The following is a 17,534-nucleotide window of genomic DNA, read 5'->3' as shown; positions in this document are numbered from 1 at the left end:
GCTACGGTAAACTATGTCCACTTTCCTGGTTTCAAAATCTCTTTGGGCACTAGCTACGAGCTAGCTCGTAGTGAGGATTATGATGTTGGTTATTTTATTTCGCAAATCCAAACCGTAGTTTCTTCCGAATAACAAGGTAGCAAAGAACATACCATTGCAGGAACCAAATGCACTTCTGGCGGTGTTTTAAGCCATCATTTCCACATCGCGCAAAGGCAAGGGTTTTTCTCGAGCACTTTTCAACAAGTTAGCAGCAACTTCGTTGCTGTAGATTCTGTGACATCCTCCTTGTTCTTCTTGCTCCTGCAATACTGCAACAAGTCAAGTCGTTGAGTGATGCTTCGTCAGAACAATCCTACAATTTCAGTGAATCCCCGTTGCGTTTATCGTGGCACTGCAGATATTTCATGATTTGAAAACCAGATAAATTCTACGGCATTACAACATGGGGAGAACGAACAGATCCGAAGACGACTCCTTTATCGAATGGAAGAAAATCTCGGCAGACGTTATTCTTTGATGCAAGATAATGACAATCACTTTAGCAGAGCCTCCTGGTAGTACATAAGCAGTTTGTAGGCATTACAGTCGTTTTCGCACCCATTCAACCTTTATGACAGTTTGGTACAACTGTATTACCCTGACAAAGACGAAAATAGCATGGACCCGCTGAGGTGGGCGTTTGCTGCGAAGTGGGCGTTTGCTGCGAAGTGGGCGTTTGCTGCGAAGTGGGCGTTTGCTGCGAAGTGGGCGTTTGCTGCGAAGTGGGCGTTTGCTGCGAAGTGGGCGTTTGCTGCGAAGTGGGCGTTTGCTGCGAAGTGGGCGTTTGCTGCGAAGTGGGCGTTTGTTGCAAAGTGGGCGTTTGCTGCGAAGTGGGCGTTTGCTGCGAAGTGGGCGTTTGCTGCAAAGTGGGCGTTTGCTGCGAAGTGGGCGTTTGCTGCGAAGTGGGCGTTTGCTGCGAAGTGGGCGTTTGCTGCAAAGTGGGCGTTTGCTGCAAAGTGGGCGTTTGCTGCGAAGTGGGCGTTTGCTGCGAAGTGGGCGTTTGCTGCGAAGTGGGCGTTTGCTGCGAAGTGGGCGTTTGCTGCGAAGTGGGCGTTTGCTGCGAAGTGGGCCTTTTCAGTGGACTTTACAGTAGTTCCAAGTACATCCTGTGGTCGTGATTAACAGGGCGGGCACTGAGTGCCTGTGCTACCAAACTGGAATTGTTCTACTGCTACGGTGACAAGTTTGGTGTTACGTGACCAGTCTTAGCTATAACCAACAATGCTACAGCCATGTGAATGGCACTTAGAGTAATAGCGGGGAGTAGTAAGAACAGAGCAGAGCAATGGCAAAAGACACCAGTTGCCAGGGTAGTAGCGAAAGCCTGAAACACCAGCAAAGAGCCAAAACCCAATCCACACATGACGTCACATGCGCATGTGTTTATTTGTTTGTTTGAAGTTTTATTTTACATCGCAAACCAACCGGGCATTGATGCCCAATAATTATTATGATGGCGATAGAATAAAAAGTGTGGCTCGATAAAGCTGCACTTGAGAAAATGAGAAAACAGTCAATAGGAAGTATTTGTACCGGTAATTACAAGTCAAGTTTGAACGAATTAACAATCAGAGAGAAATAGGAAGATGAGGACCTATGCCAGAGGGAGGTACTATTCGGCCATATTAACCGTAGAAGAACACTTTCAGGAATCTTTTAAACGGGGTTGGACGACGAGTGGACGTGAGTTCCTGTGGCAGGGTGTTCCAAAGCTTCACGGCGGAAACCAATGGTCGGCTGTCGCCAGATGTTCGCCAAGTTAGCGGAACAACGTACTTGCAGTTGTCATTGCCACGGGTGTTACTGGGAGGTTGGAGGGCTACTCTATCTTTCAGAAGAGGGCTGATGCTGCTGGTGTGGACACGGTGCATAAGGAAACGGAGTTTGCATTTGGCACGTTCAATTACAGGGGTCAGGGAAAGGCGATTGTATATAGGAGTGGTATGGGACTGGAAGGGCAGATTGGCTACGCAGCGAACACATCGCTTGTCGAGGACAGTGAGCTGGTGCCGCTGCTGAGCCGTAAGTGCTGAGAAGAACAGGTTTGATCCATAAAGTATGTCAGGAAGTATAAGGGCAGAATAGAACAGAAGTGACTGGCGTTCAGATAGCGACGAGCGGATAGTTCTCAGGGTGGTTAGCTTCTGGGAATTTTTACGTACTATGCTGGAGACCTGCGAGTCCCACCAAAGAGAGGAATCGATCTGTAGGCCCAGAAAGCGAGCAGTGGTGGTCTGGGTGAGAGGCGTCCCATTGCAGTTAACGTTGAGTTCCAGGGTACTACGGCGTGATGCCTCAATGGCTAACACCTGTGTCTTGTCAGGGTTTAAAACCAGGCCTTTTCCGTGTAATTAGTCAGCCAAGTTTGACACAGCAACTGATAAGACTTGATTAAGGGTTGCTACGGATCTGCTTGCGGTGTCGAGTAGGATGTCATCCGCAAACAGCTGGGAGTGTGCTGGGCTGGTGACGCTATGGACGTCCATGGTATATAGCGAAAATAGCAAAGGACCCAGTACACTACCCTGAAGGACTCCACACTCGCATGCAGTTAGGCCCGAGCACTGCGCACTCGCCACAACTACTCTCTGTCGACGGTCCGTGAAGTAGCTCGCAAACCAACGCAATGCAGTCAAAGATACACCCAAAGCAAACAAATCTTGGATAATGAGCTGGTGCCGTACTTTATCGAATGTCTTGCTCATGTCCACTAGTACTGCGCCAGTATGTAGCTGGTGGTCTGCTGACGACAGATAGCGGTCCATGGCCAAGGTCAAGGCATCTTCCGTGGAGTGTTGTGTGGGGCACACATAGAACAGATGTGTACATGAACGCAGTACACGTGATACGTTGTTCTAAAGCAATCATTCAATTACCAGACTCAAACAGCCAGTAATTTTCCGTGTACTTCTTGTATAGATCCTCCGGAGAACTGCTCATTTGCCAGCAGCAGACAACTGGTCTACATTCCCTTGCACAACCAATCAATTCAAATTTCTTGTGAGTGCGGCGCACATCCAGTGCCCTCTTACCATCATACAGTTGAGAAATTGTATGGCCCATTGCTCCAGCGAAAAGTGACCAATAATGTTACGATGGCCAAGTATCAATACAGCATTGATGTAGACCCTGTCAGTGCTGGTAAGTATCAATGCAGAGTTTCAAACAACGCATCTACCACGGCTGAAGAATACAATTCCAATTTTACTTTAGAAATTTTTGGTGAGTATGGACATATTATGTTCCTGGTCAGATGTGAGTTTGTGTGTGTATGTGTGTATGTGTTTGTGTGTGTGTGTGTGTGTGTTTGTGTGTGTGTGTGTGTGTGTGTATTATGTCTCCTTTATGTCTCCTTTATTCACTCCTATCGAAGGCAATAAGCCAGTTGATAAGCCAGGGGATGTTGTTGTGGGTGGGTGGGTGCATGCGTGTGTGTGTGGGGGGGGGGGGTCATGGTTGTACGTGGGTGTGTGGGTGGGTAGGTAGGTGTACATGCGCAGGTACTGTTGGTCAGGTGTGTGTGTGTGTTTGTGTGTGTGTGTGTTTGTGTGTGTGTGTGTGTGTGTCTGGTATGAAGTGGCCACCTCTTCTCGCTGCAAATGGCGCAAGGCTTACCGTTGTGTGCCAGACAAGCGGAACAGACCTCGACCATCACCGGTTGCGTTCCAAACCTTTCACCGCTCCTTCAGTCGTGTAAGTGACAGGAAGCGACACAAGTGTACAGCTACGCGTGCCCTACCCGTAAGCCAACAGCCAGGAAGTTGTCACCGCGACCAGTGCGACAGATGGTTCAGGAGCAAGGGTGGATTTGCCTGAGACAAGTGCTCGCCAGCAACATCACCAGCAGAGGCATCTTCTGACACACTTGAGTCACCGGTGACGAACAATGTGTCCTGCGAACGCTGCAGCTTCCACTGCGCCCGCTGCAACCGCTGCGTGCTATCGCGCCAAGGCATATAGCGTCACAAGTGCAGCTGTGGCTCGGCCAGAGCAACCGACACAGACCGTTGCTCCTTCTGCATCGTTTGCAATTGCGGTCGGCGTTTCAGTAGACCACAGGACCTATCCCGTCATCGCCCCTACTTTTTCAAACCTGCTCCACCCCCCATGGGGTCCGCATAGCCAGAATATGGCAGCGCGTCCAAGGTCCAATGTGTGTGTGTGTGTGTGTGCGAGCGCGCGCGTGCGTGTATGTGTAACTGTCTTGGCCATCCTATTCCGATGTACTCCATGTGGCGTAGACCAGGTGTACATTGGGTGGTCGATTCACCTGGCTTCGCCAGTTGTGTGGATTAGACAGTTATCTGGTGCTTGTCTTGATCTGTTTCATTCATAATCAGATCCGCTATCGTTGCTACAAAGAGAAAATCTGTGGGTGCAATCTCGTGCATTTGCAGATTTGCGTGCTACTTTTGCGACGGGCGTATACATGGTACATGGTACATGTGTGTGTGGAGAGGGGGGGGGGGGGGGGTGCGGTGGTGCATGCGTGCATTTGCGTGTTTGTAAATTATATTTATTGGTTTATAGAACACATTTCTATACGGGTGTTCTCTCCATTTTTTCTTATTTTTTCTCTTTCCCTCTGTGTGTGTGGGTGGGCTTGTCTGTGTATGTATGTGTGTCTGCATGTGTGTGTGTGTGGATATGGGTGTCTGCTCGTGTGGGTGCATCCGTGTGTATGTGTGCTCGTGTATGTGCTTGTGTGTGTGTGTGTGTGTGTGTGTGCGCGCGGGCGCGCGCACGGGCGCATGCCCATATGTGCTTGTATGTGTGGGTGTGCATGTACATGCATGTTTGTGCAGCTGCTCCGCACATGTCATTCAGTAACAACTCAGTCGCTGAGGGCAATAACATCACGGTGAACTGTACTGTTCTCGGCTTCCCTGCGCCACGTGGCATCATTTGGAGATTTCCCAACAGAACCATTGTCCCTGACAATTATAAAACCAACGCTTCTATCGTAGAAGAAGTGAAGCTAGATGAGATTCTGGGATTGTACAAAGCGGTCACATCGCTGACCATCACAGACGCGTCTGCGTCGGATAATCTTGCTTACACATGCGAGGCACACAATGGAATCACAACACGCAATAGGGACATTGTATTCCATGGCCACAGTGACTCAACGGCTACAGCCACAGTAGCTATTGATGTCCATGGTGAGTGACTATGTCCGCCTATACCTGCCTTCACCTCTGCCACTGCAACAAATCTTCGATATCGACACACTGACTGTTGTAGGGTACAAAAGACATGAGGTGTTTCTTTGTACGGTCAAAATTGAGCATAAAGGCACCCTGTACTTCAAGACCAATACTCGGGCAATTTTGACTTGGAAAGAAAACAGAGATGAATTTGATGACCAAGATCGAAACTTAAATTAGCAACAAAGCTGGCCAATACAATTTTTCAAAAGTAAATTACATCTGAGAAATGTAAAGCAATGTTTTAACCCATTCACTGCTGAGCCTGTGCTCTTGTGTGATTATACGTCCTGAGCGTACATCACGAATTGACGATAATTCACAAGACAAGGGCGTGTTCAAATGATAAACACTTCTCAAAATCTTACTCGCTTTTCATAGAAGAAAATGTTAGGTCAAAGAGCAAGTTCTCACTAACTAATAGCTATGACAATTTTGAATACTGCAGACATCACCACGCAACATGACAATTTTGAATACTGCAGACATCACCACGCAACATGACAATTTTGAATACTGCAGACATCACCAAGCAACATGACAATTTTGAATACTGCAGACGTCACCACGCAACATGACAATTTTGAATACTGCAGACATCACCACGCAACATGACAATTTTGAATACTGCAGACGTCACCACGCAACATGACAATTTTGAATACTGCAGACATCACCACGCAACATGACAATTTTGAATACTGCAGACATTGTTAGAGCTTTGAAATGGTGTTTTCTGTTTTAGCTGGAAAATCAATTCTGGAAACACACAATTTCAAACATCTAACAAATTGTCATGTTGCGAGATGATGTTTTTCGTCAGGCGAAATAGCACGTCATAGTACATTTGAGATCAGCGGGAAGAAGATGACGACGTCCACTAATTTAGTATCTGTGCACACGAATCTGCTGTGTGTGTGACTCTGTGTGTCAGCTATGATATCATCTTCTGTGGTTCCATGCCTAGCATGTACGTCTGAACCATCCTGCAAAGTTTGAATGACGTAGGCTGAGCGATCGCTCCGCAAAACATACTTTTTGAAATTCCCTTCATAGTATATCTTCCACCATTGAAATTTCGAATTTCTTTAAAAAAAGTGCTGAGAGGAGTGGCTTGGAACCTCGATATGGCTTGTTCCAGACATGCTTTGGAGCCATCTTCTGTTGAAGTAGTGGCGGTGATCTGCCCTGCAACTACTACAACAAAAAAAGATTCGATCTGAGAAAGGGTGAGACCGCGAATCTCGGTTGAATATTGAGTATTTCAAGCCTTTTCACGACGACGATGGAGTTCTTTTTGGAGATGGACGTCGCGGCAAAGGACATGGTGTCCGACTTCTGGCGTCTGGTGAAGCCAGGGATCATTGGTCTAGTCAGGTCGGCAGCCTAACCGTCGGTAAGCTTTTGTTTGGATCCCGTTCTGCTCGATGTGGTAGATCACAAACAATTTGATATCGCACAAATTGATCTCAGCATCGTGCGTACGGTATTTTATATTCAGAAAATCCCAAAGTGTCTCTGTGTGGCCGCCCTATGCCACGAGAAACTCCAATCAGGCTCCTATGTCCTCTGCCTTCATGATTGAATGTCCACTTCGTTTGAACAACGAACACAACAATCGAGGACGGGTTTGCAATGAAAAATACAGCTATACTGGAGCTGAAAAAAGAAAGAAAAAAACGTGCTCAGGATGAGACTCGAGTACACGCGCACTCTCCCAGCAGGTGAAACGCAATTTTTTGTGAAAAATGCGTGTCGCCGACTGACCAGTAATTTCGCCTGACGTTTTACATCGTTTTACTTCGAATAATCAAAACGGGAATTTCTTCCCAAGGTAGCGAAGGGAGGGGGGGGGGGGGGAGAAAGAAAGAGAAAAAAAGTGTGTATGCACTGGAAATGATAGTCAGCTGGAGGTCAATAGTACGGATCCATTGTCAAAACAGGAGCAACTAGCTTCATCACTAGTACCGCTGAAGTCGCAACTCCTAACTTCGCAGATTATTTGTTTACAGAAAGCTCTCAGTGATTGCAACAGTTGCCGTCCCAATATTGCAACCACTACAGTAGGATCAGCAGTATCATGTGACGATATTCCACGGATGATGGTCACGAAAAAACGTTTGGGAATTTTTTTCATCTTAATAATGTGCACTCATAACCACGTGTAAAACAGACTATTGTCTTCTCGTCGGTTATTTACTTACAGTAGGATCAATGAACATTTGGGTTAGTGCACTCGGCAGACACACAGATCCAGAAGAGCTCCAAGACCTTTTTTGGGCATTGCGTGGGCACTTGAGTATCCTTTTTCTGCGCTATTTGCCCCTTGATGCCATGACAAGTTTGGGTCAAAGAGTTTCTTTTGTGTCCAGAGTTAGTTGTCATGCCTGCAAGCCCCACAGTCTCCATTGCTCCTATTTAAATAATGTCTCTCCACACAGCGTGTCCATCTATTCTTTGAACGAAGACTCAATATCTTCTTACTGGGATGTATTGCCTGTGATGTCCATAGGTGACACAAGTTTGCACATGGACTTGCCGAGAGCACTGTCCTACCATGTCATGGAGGAAGTTGTAGTCAAGTGCACTGTAGCCGGTAATCCTCTGCCGACCATCGAGTGGTTCAGCACAGCATCTACCTTCAACAACAAAACACAAACCGTCCAGAATGGCAACATCACCAAGGACAGGAATGAGACTGCCAAGGTGGCCTACAGCGTGCTACATATTCACAACGTATCTCTCGCAGACGCTGGTCTCTACTGGTGTTCCCATGCTAACACTGTGCACCGGAACGAGTCATCACAGCTCAATCTCACCGTCTTCGGTAAGTGTTGGTTTGCACTTTCGCAGAAGAAGCAACCACTTTGTTCTTTACTTGTATTACCGACTTCTTGCCTAACCTTCACATCGTTTATATCATGACCAATATGCCCTGGGTACAAGTCACTTTTGCCATTGCTGATATTGCCCCGACTAGAGTGTGTGTGGCCATTTTGACGATTTTTTTAAACAGTTGAACATATGCAACGCACTGGACATAGTCTTGCATTTGTGTGCGCCTACAGGCTGCCTGTGCCCCAGAAGCTTCCCTTTTGCGCCACGGGGTGCAGTCGAAGCACCTGTATCACTTCGGTGATTCAAATGCGAATGCAGCCTTGCCAGTCACCCGCCAACGTGCCGCATACGCGACCATCCTGAGACTGGCCCTGCCGCATTTGGCACTTCTAAAAAAGCTGCGATCCTGTAGACAGCACGCTGGAGTACCAAATACGTGACTGGCTTGAGGACAGTTCCATACTGCATGACAGGGCACCCAGCTCAGGTCGCACATGGCTACGGCGTGAGCTGGGCGCGGTGAGGGTTGGTGATAACTGAAACTTCCATTTGCATTTGAAGCAACATGGAACGGCTGTCCAAGTAAACATGAAGCTCTGTGTCAGGTTTGTAATAAACTGTAGCTTAACCATTCTATCGTTGTTTTTTTTGCCAATTTCCGTTTTTCTTCATGATTCCTGCAGCATCGCCGAGCAACACTCGTATTTCTCCAACAATAACAGTTAATGAGTCAGCCAATGTTGTAATTGAGTGTGAATACCATGGTTATCCACAGCCCGCTATCACGTGGCATACTCCATCTGAGGAACTGCAGAACTCTTCGGACGTCAACTTTGCGGCAGGTGCACCTGTCACCCTGGCCAGCGGTATGATATCCGTCAGATCGAACCTCTCTTTGACTAATGTCACCAGAAACAACTTGCTGAACTACACCTGTGTCGCTCACAATGGCGTTGGTAACCGGCTGGCCGCAGACTATACCGGTCCTCTTGTGTCTTCTACATATTCGTCCTCGGCCACTGTCAGCTTGAATGTCCTCTGTAAGTCATTGGTATGACACATTTGAGTGGGCTTTGTCCACGCGCATTGCGTTGTCACTTTACGGCAGCTTGCTTGAGCTAGCACCATCACCATCCCCATTTTGGCCCAACTACGTCTTTTCATTTACAAGTACCTTGGAGGGGTGCCACTCCCAGAGCAAACTTTCTACTTGTCACTCCCGGGGCTAACTTCCCATTTAGGGGTCACACTAGTCACTCCCAGGGCAAACTTCCCATGGAGGTGATAGCACTTGTCACTCCCCGAGTAGTTTCAAGGCAACCTGGTAACATGCCTGGCCACGCTTGCTCTGTGCATGCACTTCAAAATACTGTAAGACCATAATAATTATGTTTTTACGCCGTCTGAAGTTAACCATCTCTGTGTTTCTTTTTCTTGATTATCGACATGAAATTTTAGAGAATTCTGGATGTCAAAACCGGCAAACGACTCTGGGCACATCCTTTTTTTTTAACGATAACCAATTGAAAATTTAACCAATAAGTTACGAGTTATGACAAACAGTCCATCAATGTAACGAGATATTATACAGTAAGATAGTGCAAGAAAAAGGCACAAACTGACAGGCATATTGAGACATCCAATGACCTGACAGCTAGCTCCAACACATCTACAAAGTGCAAACCAAGAACCTTCCACAGGGCCGTCGGAGGCTGTTGGCAAGTGGTATGGCCGGGGGGCGCGGGGGTGTCCGCCGGCGAGGGTCAAGGGGGCAAAGCCCTTTGCGGGGGTGCGGGGTGTCCCCCGGCGGGGGTCAATGGGGCAAAGCCCTTTGCGGGGGTGCGGAGTGTCCCCCGGCGGGGGTCAAGGGGGCAAAGCCCTTTGCGGGGTCAAGGGGTGTCCCCCGGCGGGGGTCAAGGGGGCAAAGCCCTTTGCGGGGGTGCGGGGTGTCCCCCGGCGGGGGTCAAGGGTGTTAGAATAGTGTTTGGGATCCGATGCAATAGAAAACACCCGTTATGCATATCTTGAACATTGTGGAGCAAGTCCAGCATTCTGCAACTTCTGCCAAATTTACCATGAATCGTGCCACAGCACAAAATAGTAATAGGTCATACAGCAAAGCAGATGCTAGTTGAGAAAATTATTTATAACAATCAAAATGGGTGGCATCACAACACAGCTGGGTTATAGATTGATGTCTGCCTTAGGATTAACAAATTGCACTGCAACATGGATATTGAAGTTGCACTGCAGCACGGATAATGAAACATTGTGTGAGATAGCGCAACACAGAAGTCTGTGAACATGCGGCACAGAGGCTCAGTGCACTCAAAGTTACCGAAACTTGCCAAACACTTGGGACCTGTGGTCATTGCCTCGGACAAAGTCCTCAGCAAGGTCCACCACGTCGAGTGAGTCGCACTCATCCCTCATAACATGCACCAGTGCACAGTGATTGAGCTGTTCTTGCATCATCATGGATCTAATGTAGGTCTTGAGCCGACGAAGAGCAGAGAAAGAACGTTCGCTGGTTGCATTGGTTGCGTGTATCACCAGTACCAGCTTTACCAGGGTGACGACTTCGCTCATGAATGTGTCTCAGCTGGCCTGAGATTTCAAGTATTCCACAACGTCCTTCAATGACAGACTGCTACCAGCAGTGGCAACGAAGTGTGCTCTTAAAACATGGAGCTGGCTGCGGAGGACAGGCACATTGAAATCCTCACCCAGATCTCCTCCACTTTGACAGCTTGCTGCTCAATCTCTTGGCCAGATGCAGCATTGAGGAGCAGACTTTCCAGAAGAAGGTAGCTTTTCAAGACTTCTTTTTTAAATCTCTCCTCAATAGCAGACAGAATGGAGTCGATGGCCTGGTAGTATATTAGACGGTAGTGGTCCTCGACTGATTGCGCAAAGTGAGGTGGTGATGATCCATCTTGAAACCTGGCTGGTGCTCGATGCTTGTGGGAAGCTGTGGTTCATTCACGTCCAGTTGCTCTTGTTTGGCCGTGACCTTCCAGAATTTATTAAACTCCTCATCTGTGTTTAGCAACTTGAGGCCTGCGATGGTTTTCCGAGCCATCTGCTGGCCTTCAGCAGCGGAAAGACACTTCTTCTGAAGGGCAATTCTGAGGTTATGAGCCAGTTTCAAAATCAACTGACCCAGACAAACACCAAACAGGAAGTTCAATGATGAGAGCTGGAACCGCATGCTGTTGCACTTGACAGACATTTCCTGGTCATACTTTGCCATTTCCGTGAAGCGTTCCGCACTGGCTTGGAGCACACCATTGTTGATAAGAACGGTATTTAAGGACGAGGCCCTTGCTGTCCATGGAGTTGGACATAGCGTGCAAAATCCTGGCTCCTCGGGAGTGGCGACTTCCTTCTTCAGCTTGGAAAATCCAGCAGAGCGCTTGGCAGAGTACTTCAGCAGCTTGCTGAAGTCAAAGGTGGTATCCAATGCATCTTTCACAAGTGAGACATTCCTGGCCAGATCTTGGCAAGCTAAGGGCGCGTTCAGACTACCGTGAACCCCGTCAAACCGTGAATGCCGATAAACCGTGAAGGACATTCACACTACCGATAACAAACTAACGTGACCGTGAAGTTTTCAGCTCTCACCGCGGCACTGACAAGGGATTTTCCCTTTTTTTCGCAGCGCACATGCAGCCTGAGCACTTTTTTACTGCCGGTAAAAGTTTACTGCCGCATCAGCCGCGGCAGTAAAACTTTCCCACCGGTAACGTGCCAGTAACGTCACGTGATCAAATCACCTTGGCGACTTTCCCTATCGGTCACTTTTTATCGGTAGTCTGAACGCGCCCTTAGGCTGCATTCACACACGGTACAAAACCGCATACAAGCATCATGTTCTTTGAAGTCAAAAGTGAAAAATCACATCAACATTCAAAGCCATCCCGGAGCGGCTTTGAAGGCGGCTTTGAAAGCGGATTTCGGCTTTTAGTTTTGAGGCAAGTCGAAACGAGTGGTTTGGTGTGTCGAGTGCGCAGAGTTTTTGTTAGTTTTTGGAGAGTCCGGTACCATGCCTCGAGTTGTCTTTTCTGCCAAGGTGGAGCTACGGCTGATAGAACTATGGGGAAAATACCAGCGAGAAAAGTGGAACTATGATGAAAAGAGCTGTTGCCGAGAAGAGGATTGCAGATGAGCTGAATCTGTGCGCAAAGCAGCTATCCAGAGGTGACCAGGAAATGATATACACGGCCGCTATCGTTCACAACTCCAGCACACTCAGAGGAATACAACAGTTGTGGAGGCGTTCCACTGAGATGATACTAGCGGACCAAGAAAAAGTATTTTTGAAATATTGAGCCAAGTGCCGCACGGTACCGGTGCGCTCAGCGGAAATCAAAATTCCCGCTCTTCGCCATGGGTCACGCGGGTCACTCTTTACGTGTTTGGCATGCACTGCATTTGACTGTGTGAGTGCACAGGCGTTGCAAGTGGCTTGTAAAAAAAAAGTAAATTATCGTGTCCGTTCCCGAAGGGAACTCAAGTGGCCTGTACAGTCATGTAAATGCGATTTTTGTACCGTGTATGAATGCAGCCTAAAACTCCATTGTGCCTGTTGTATGTGTGTATGTATGTATGTATGTATGTATGTATGTATGTATGTATGTATGTATGTATGTATGTATGTATGTATGTATGTACGCCACCGATGCAGCAGAGTGACTAGTACCATTTGACTTGTCCCTTCGGGGACTGCGTAGCCAGACTTGGCAGCAGGATCAAGATGTATGTATGTATGTATGCATGTATGCATGTATGTATGTGTGCGTAGTATCCCTGCTTGCTTGATTGTAGCGTATCCCCGTGTTAGCGTATCCTCGTACGTTAGCGTATCCCCGAACGTTAGCGTATGTGGTCTGTTGCCTATAAAAGCTGCTGCGCATTTCTGTTTCCATATATTAATTATCCACATGGATCGACTTTGAATGGTTGGTAGTTAGAAGTTTAAAAACAGGCTTTGTCATTGTAGTTGCTGAGTATACTATTCGTTGTGTGCATCTGCTTTCTCCAGTCCCAGCCACATTGGAATTAGACCTTCAAGAAACTATCCAACTCGATAACATGCAGAACTACTCTGTGACATGCTCAGCATCTGGCAATCCATTGCCGCAACTGGTTTGGAACACCACTGCACCCATGTTCCGTACAAACCTGACAGGCCACGTGCGCACCAGGACAGTGGGACAGATCGTCACTGGTTTACTTGACATTAGAAGCGCTAACGGCACTTTCCATGATGGCCAGTATGCTTGCACATTCGAAAATTCATTCAAGAGAGTGGACACCAATTGGGCTAATCTGACAGTTGACGGTAAGTACTAGTTTGCTACCTTGTACCATACTGTAATTTTTACAATACGCACAAGTCATTCATGCACTATTATCATGTGACCTGCATAATTTTCATACATCATACATATCCAGCACACTCGTTTTATGATAACTCGATCGTTTAAAATACACGGTTCTCGATAAGAAGAAACAGATGATCGTTGCATCCCTAATAAAAAATAATAATGATGTAAAGCTGATGGCCGCAACCAGTAAGCAGCTTGACTCAATGCTAACATAGTATCGTGCGTTGGGAAATCCATTGGAATGGTGCTTTCTCCGGCAAAGTGGGCTAAGCTTGTGTGCCCACAGTGTGCAGTTGATCCGAATCAGCCAGCAACTGTCACTGTGGATGAAGCCTCAAGCATTGCCTCCTTGGCGGACGGCTCCGTGTATGCTTACCTTGGCATAAGGGACTGTTTTGGCATGGCGGAACAGTCTGTTAACTTAACCCTTTAAGAGCCGCCCCATACTTGAATGCAAAACTTCAAAAGATCGTAACTCAGTCCAATCTCGCTCAAATCCAGTGATCGAAATATCCGGGGCGAAGAGAAAACTCTCACCTGTCGGGAGAAACAATCCGCGAAGCGCTGCGAGCAACGGTTCCTGAGATAAATCACTCGTAAGTTGAGCCGCGATCGCGGCAATTTCAAAAGCGCGCAGTGCGACTTTGGTATTGAGAATTTTGAGACTTTTCGTCACGCTGGTTTACTCGAATTTGCACGGGTCTCACTGTTGATATTGTCAAGAGTACACAGCGAAAAAATTGGAACTCCACGATCGAGTAAAATGAAATATCTGTAGCGGGACGCAATTGGACACATTTCGGGCATTTTTCGTACTGTCGCTGTGATCTAGCGCTGGATAGAGGGTGTGCTGGCTATCATGATCGACCTCATTCTCTTCCTCTCGCGGATACCTTTCCAGGAAGCCCTAGATTGTGAGGATTGAGCGAGTAGAACTGAAGCTATGATCCAAGGAACACGAAAAAATGCAGAATTTTGAAATTTTCCTGTGGCTCTTAAAGGGTTAAGGTGGCCACCACCAAAGAGTTCAGGAAGCGATTGCGGCTGGTGACACACACATCTCTCAATGCCTGCAACCTCTCTCGTGCCTTTAATTCTTATGTTATCCCAGTGCTATTGTATGGCTTGCGCATTGTGTCATGGATGAAGGCTGCTATTGCAACCTTCGACAGGAATGTCAGAAGTGTGCTCCACGCAGTGGGAGCACACCACCCACGATCTTCCACCGTCCGTTTTCACTTGCCCAGATTTGAGGACGGCTGAGGGATTGTATCGGTTGAGCACCTGCTGATAAGGAAGTACATCCGCCTGTCTGGGTATCTCCAGGCGCACTCCGACCTGCCGCTGATTGCTGCTCTGCATGCACATCATGCAAATCTCCCACGTACAAAGTCGATCATCTCCCAGGCAGCCATGGCTGTGGAGCATTTCAACATCCCGGACATCGGAGGAGCAACAACTGATGTTGTTTTAAGTCTGCTATAACAACAACCACCCAAGCTTCTCTGCGGCAGAAGCCCCTGCATGGTCACTATTGGCAGTGGAGTGAAGGTGTACTGGACATGCCTCTCTCGTCCAAATTCGTAACGTCTCCCACATTGCGCCCATCTACGAAGTAATCCGTGTTTGCTGCTCAGGATCAGGTGGTTAATACGAGGAATTACCAGAGGTTGGTTATTGGCGACACGTCCGTGGTTGACGTGTGCCGTTTGTGCAGAGGTCCGGGGGAGACTGTTGACCATATTTTGGCATGTTGCCATGGACGACATACATAACTTGCCATAATCGTCTTGCTGCTATCCTCCACCTGGCACTCTGTCATCGCTATAAACTGGTATGTCCTGCTCCCCCGAGCCACTTGCCGCACTGCATCTAGGATAGTGAAGGCCGTAATTTAATGTGGGAAATGCCAATCCCAACAGACAGCATGTTTGGAGCAAATCGGCTGGATCTTGTGTGGGACGATGGCAAGTCAGTCCTACTTATTGATGTCAGTGTGCCACCGAATTACAGAGTGACGCTAAAGCATGCCGAGAAAAGAGCGAAGTACTTGCCCCTCGCAGTGGAAACTAGGCTGATTTGGCAGCGGGAAGCAGTGTCCATTGTGCCCATTATAGTTGGTACTCTTGGTGGCTTTTCGAAGGAAGGGGCTATCTCCATTAAAGGGGAAGTTAAGGCAAAAATTAAAATTTCACCAGTTGTAGTCTTCGGGGTGCTGAGTCGAATGGTCGTGGTCCGAGGAAGCTGAGACGCTCCCTTCCTACTTGAATCCCAATCGAACTCGCGCACTTCCACCGAAACTGGGTGACTGCGCCCTACTAGATGGGGATTTGTATGCAAAATGTCACTAAAAGCGCCGTTTCGTTCTTATAAAAGCACGGATGACCGCGAATGGCCCATATGTTGTAGTCTTTTGGACGCTGAGTCGACTAGTTTTGGTCCGAAAAGGCTGCGATGCAGAGTTCCTCCTTTATTCCCAATCGCACATGGTTGAACAAGTGGTCACGTGCTCCTGGGTGCCCAAATCACCTGGTCACCACGCCAGCAGGCGACAACTTTCACACCAAGGTTCAACTCGAGTTCAACTCGAGTGACAGGACTGCACCCAAAAAAGGTCAAACAGGCTAGTAAGTTGTACCCTGCAGGCACGGTGACCAGCTGACTGGTGTACGCAGGAGCATGTGACCGCTTGTTCAACCATGTTCGATTGGGAATAAAGGAGGAACGCTGCATCGCAGCCTTTTCGGACCAAAACGAGTCGACTCAGCGTCCAAAAGACTACAACATATGGGCCAATCGCTGTCATCCGTGCTTTTATAAGAACGAAACGGCGCTTTTAGTGACATTTTGCATACAAATCCCCATCTAGTAGGGCACAGTCACCCAATTTCTGTGGAAGTGCGCGAGTTCGATTGGGATTCATGTAGGAAGGGAGCGTCTCAGCTTTCTCGGACCAAGACCATTCGACTCAGCACCCCGAAGACTACAACTGGTGAAATTTTAATTTTTGCCTTAGGAAGCTCCAAGCTTTCCAATGGTGTAATCGCTTTTGCGATAGGAGAAACGATGATAAAGATATGGCGCTCGAAAGTTGGATCGCGGCACTAAATTGTTCAAACGTCTCAAAATCATTTTTTGCCTCGTGCTTCGGGGATTTCCCGTGGATCACGTGGTGTGCAGCCAGCTGATGACTTGTGGGTGTAATGACGTCGAAACTACTGATTGAGATGCAAAAAAATCCAGAGCTGTGCAAGAAACGACAGTGAAATGGCATTGGGATGAAATTTAGAAGTATTTCTTTCAACACGAGGCCCGACCTATGGCGATTCTCTGCGCTCTGGAGCAGGCTTTGTGGCACCCACGGAGTTGAGCGTGGCCTCATTCTCTTGGCAGCGGAAAGAGCGTTTCAAAGAGCCCTAGACTGTCAAAATCAAGCAAACAGAACGTAAGTTATGGTGGAAATGGTGGAGTGAACTGCAATTGCGCATTTTCACGCGTTCAATGGCACCTCAAAGGGTTAAGCAGCTATGTGGAGGAGAGCAGCATCTTCATGAACTGCAGTAGGCTGCTATCCTTGGCTCGATGGCCATTCTACGATCTGTTTTGGGTGCAGAATAGGACTTTTCATTGTCCCTGGTTGTCTTCTTTTGCTCTGTATGTTATTGTATTTGCTTTAGTTTGTAATTAAAACACTGTGGTTTGTATTGAAAAGAAAAGGGACTAAGGAACTACAAGTTATGCTATACTGTCCACTGACACCACCAGTTACTAAACAATCAGCTCATGCGGTAACATTGCACGACGCTGACCGACGGTACTGACGTTCTACAACTAACTGGCTGACAGTTCTAGCACATCTTGGATGCGCACGCCAACAGCCTTCCAACTTGCGAGGTTCCAAGTTACAATGATAGCATAGGAGGGGAAGGTGAGCGCAACCAAGACAAGCGCGTGCTGAAAGTCTCAGCTGTGAAGGACGTTGGCGGATGTTCATGCATGTCGATGACGATACTGGCAAGGCCATTGGACATAGCTTTATAGCGTAACTTGTAGTTTG

At 47.7% G+C, this 17,534-nt stretch overlaps 1 protein-coding gene across 2 annotated transcripts in view; it reads left to right on the top strand.

Moving 5' to 3' along the window:
- The window catches only part of LOC135827830 (uncharacterized), a 188,961-nt gene that overhangs the window by 126,345 nt on the left and 45,082 nt on the right, over positions 1-17,534 (top strand). For both annotated transcript variants that reach the window (XM_065340259.1, XM_065340258.1), the window contains 5 exons: positions 2,962-3,264; positions 4,848-5,204; positions 7,762-8,076; positions 8,771-9,127; positions 13,132-13,431. In XM_065340259.1, the coding sequence (XP_065196331.1) occupies positions 2,962-3,264; positions 4,848-5,204; positions 7,762-8,076; positions 8,771-9,127; positions 13,132-13,431 (1,632 nt within the window). The remainder of the gene's footprint in view (positions 1-2,961; positions 3,265-4,847; positions 5,205-7,761; positions 8,077-8,770; positions 9,128-13,131; positions 13,432-17,534) is intronic.

Source organism: Sycon ciliatum, chromosome 12 (assembly GCF_964019385.1).
Source record: "Sycon ciliatum chromosome 12, ocSycCili1.1, whole genome shotgun sequence".
Classification (NCBI taxonomy): Eukaryota; Metazoa; Porifera; class Calcarea; order Leucosolenida; family Sycettidae; genus Sycon; species Sycon ciliatum.
Note: the sequence above shows the minus strand (reverse complement) of the source record. Positions and strands in the feature narration are given on the sequence as shown.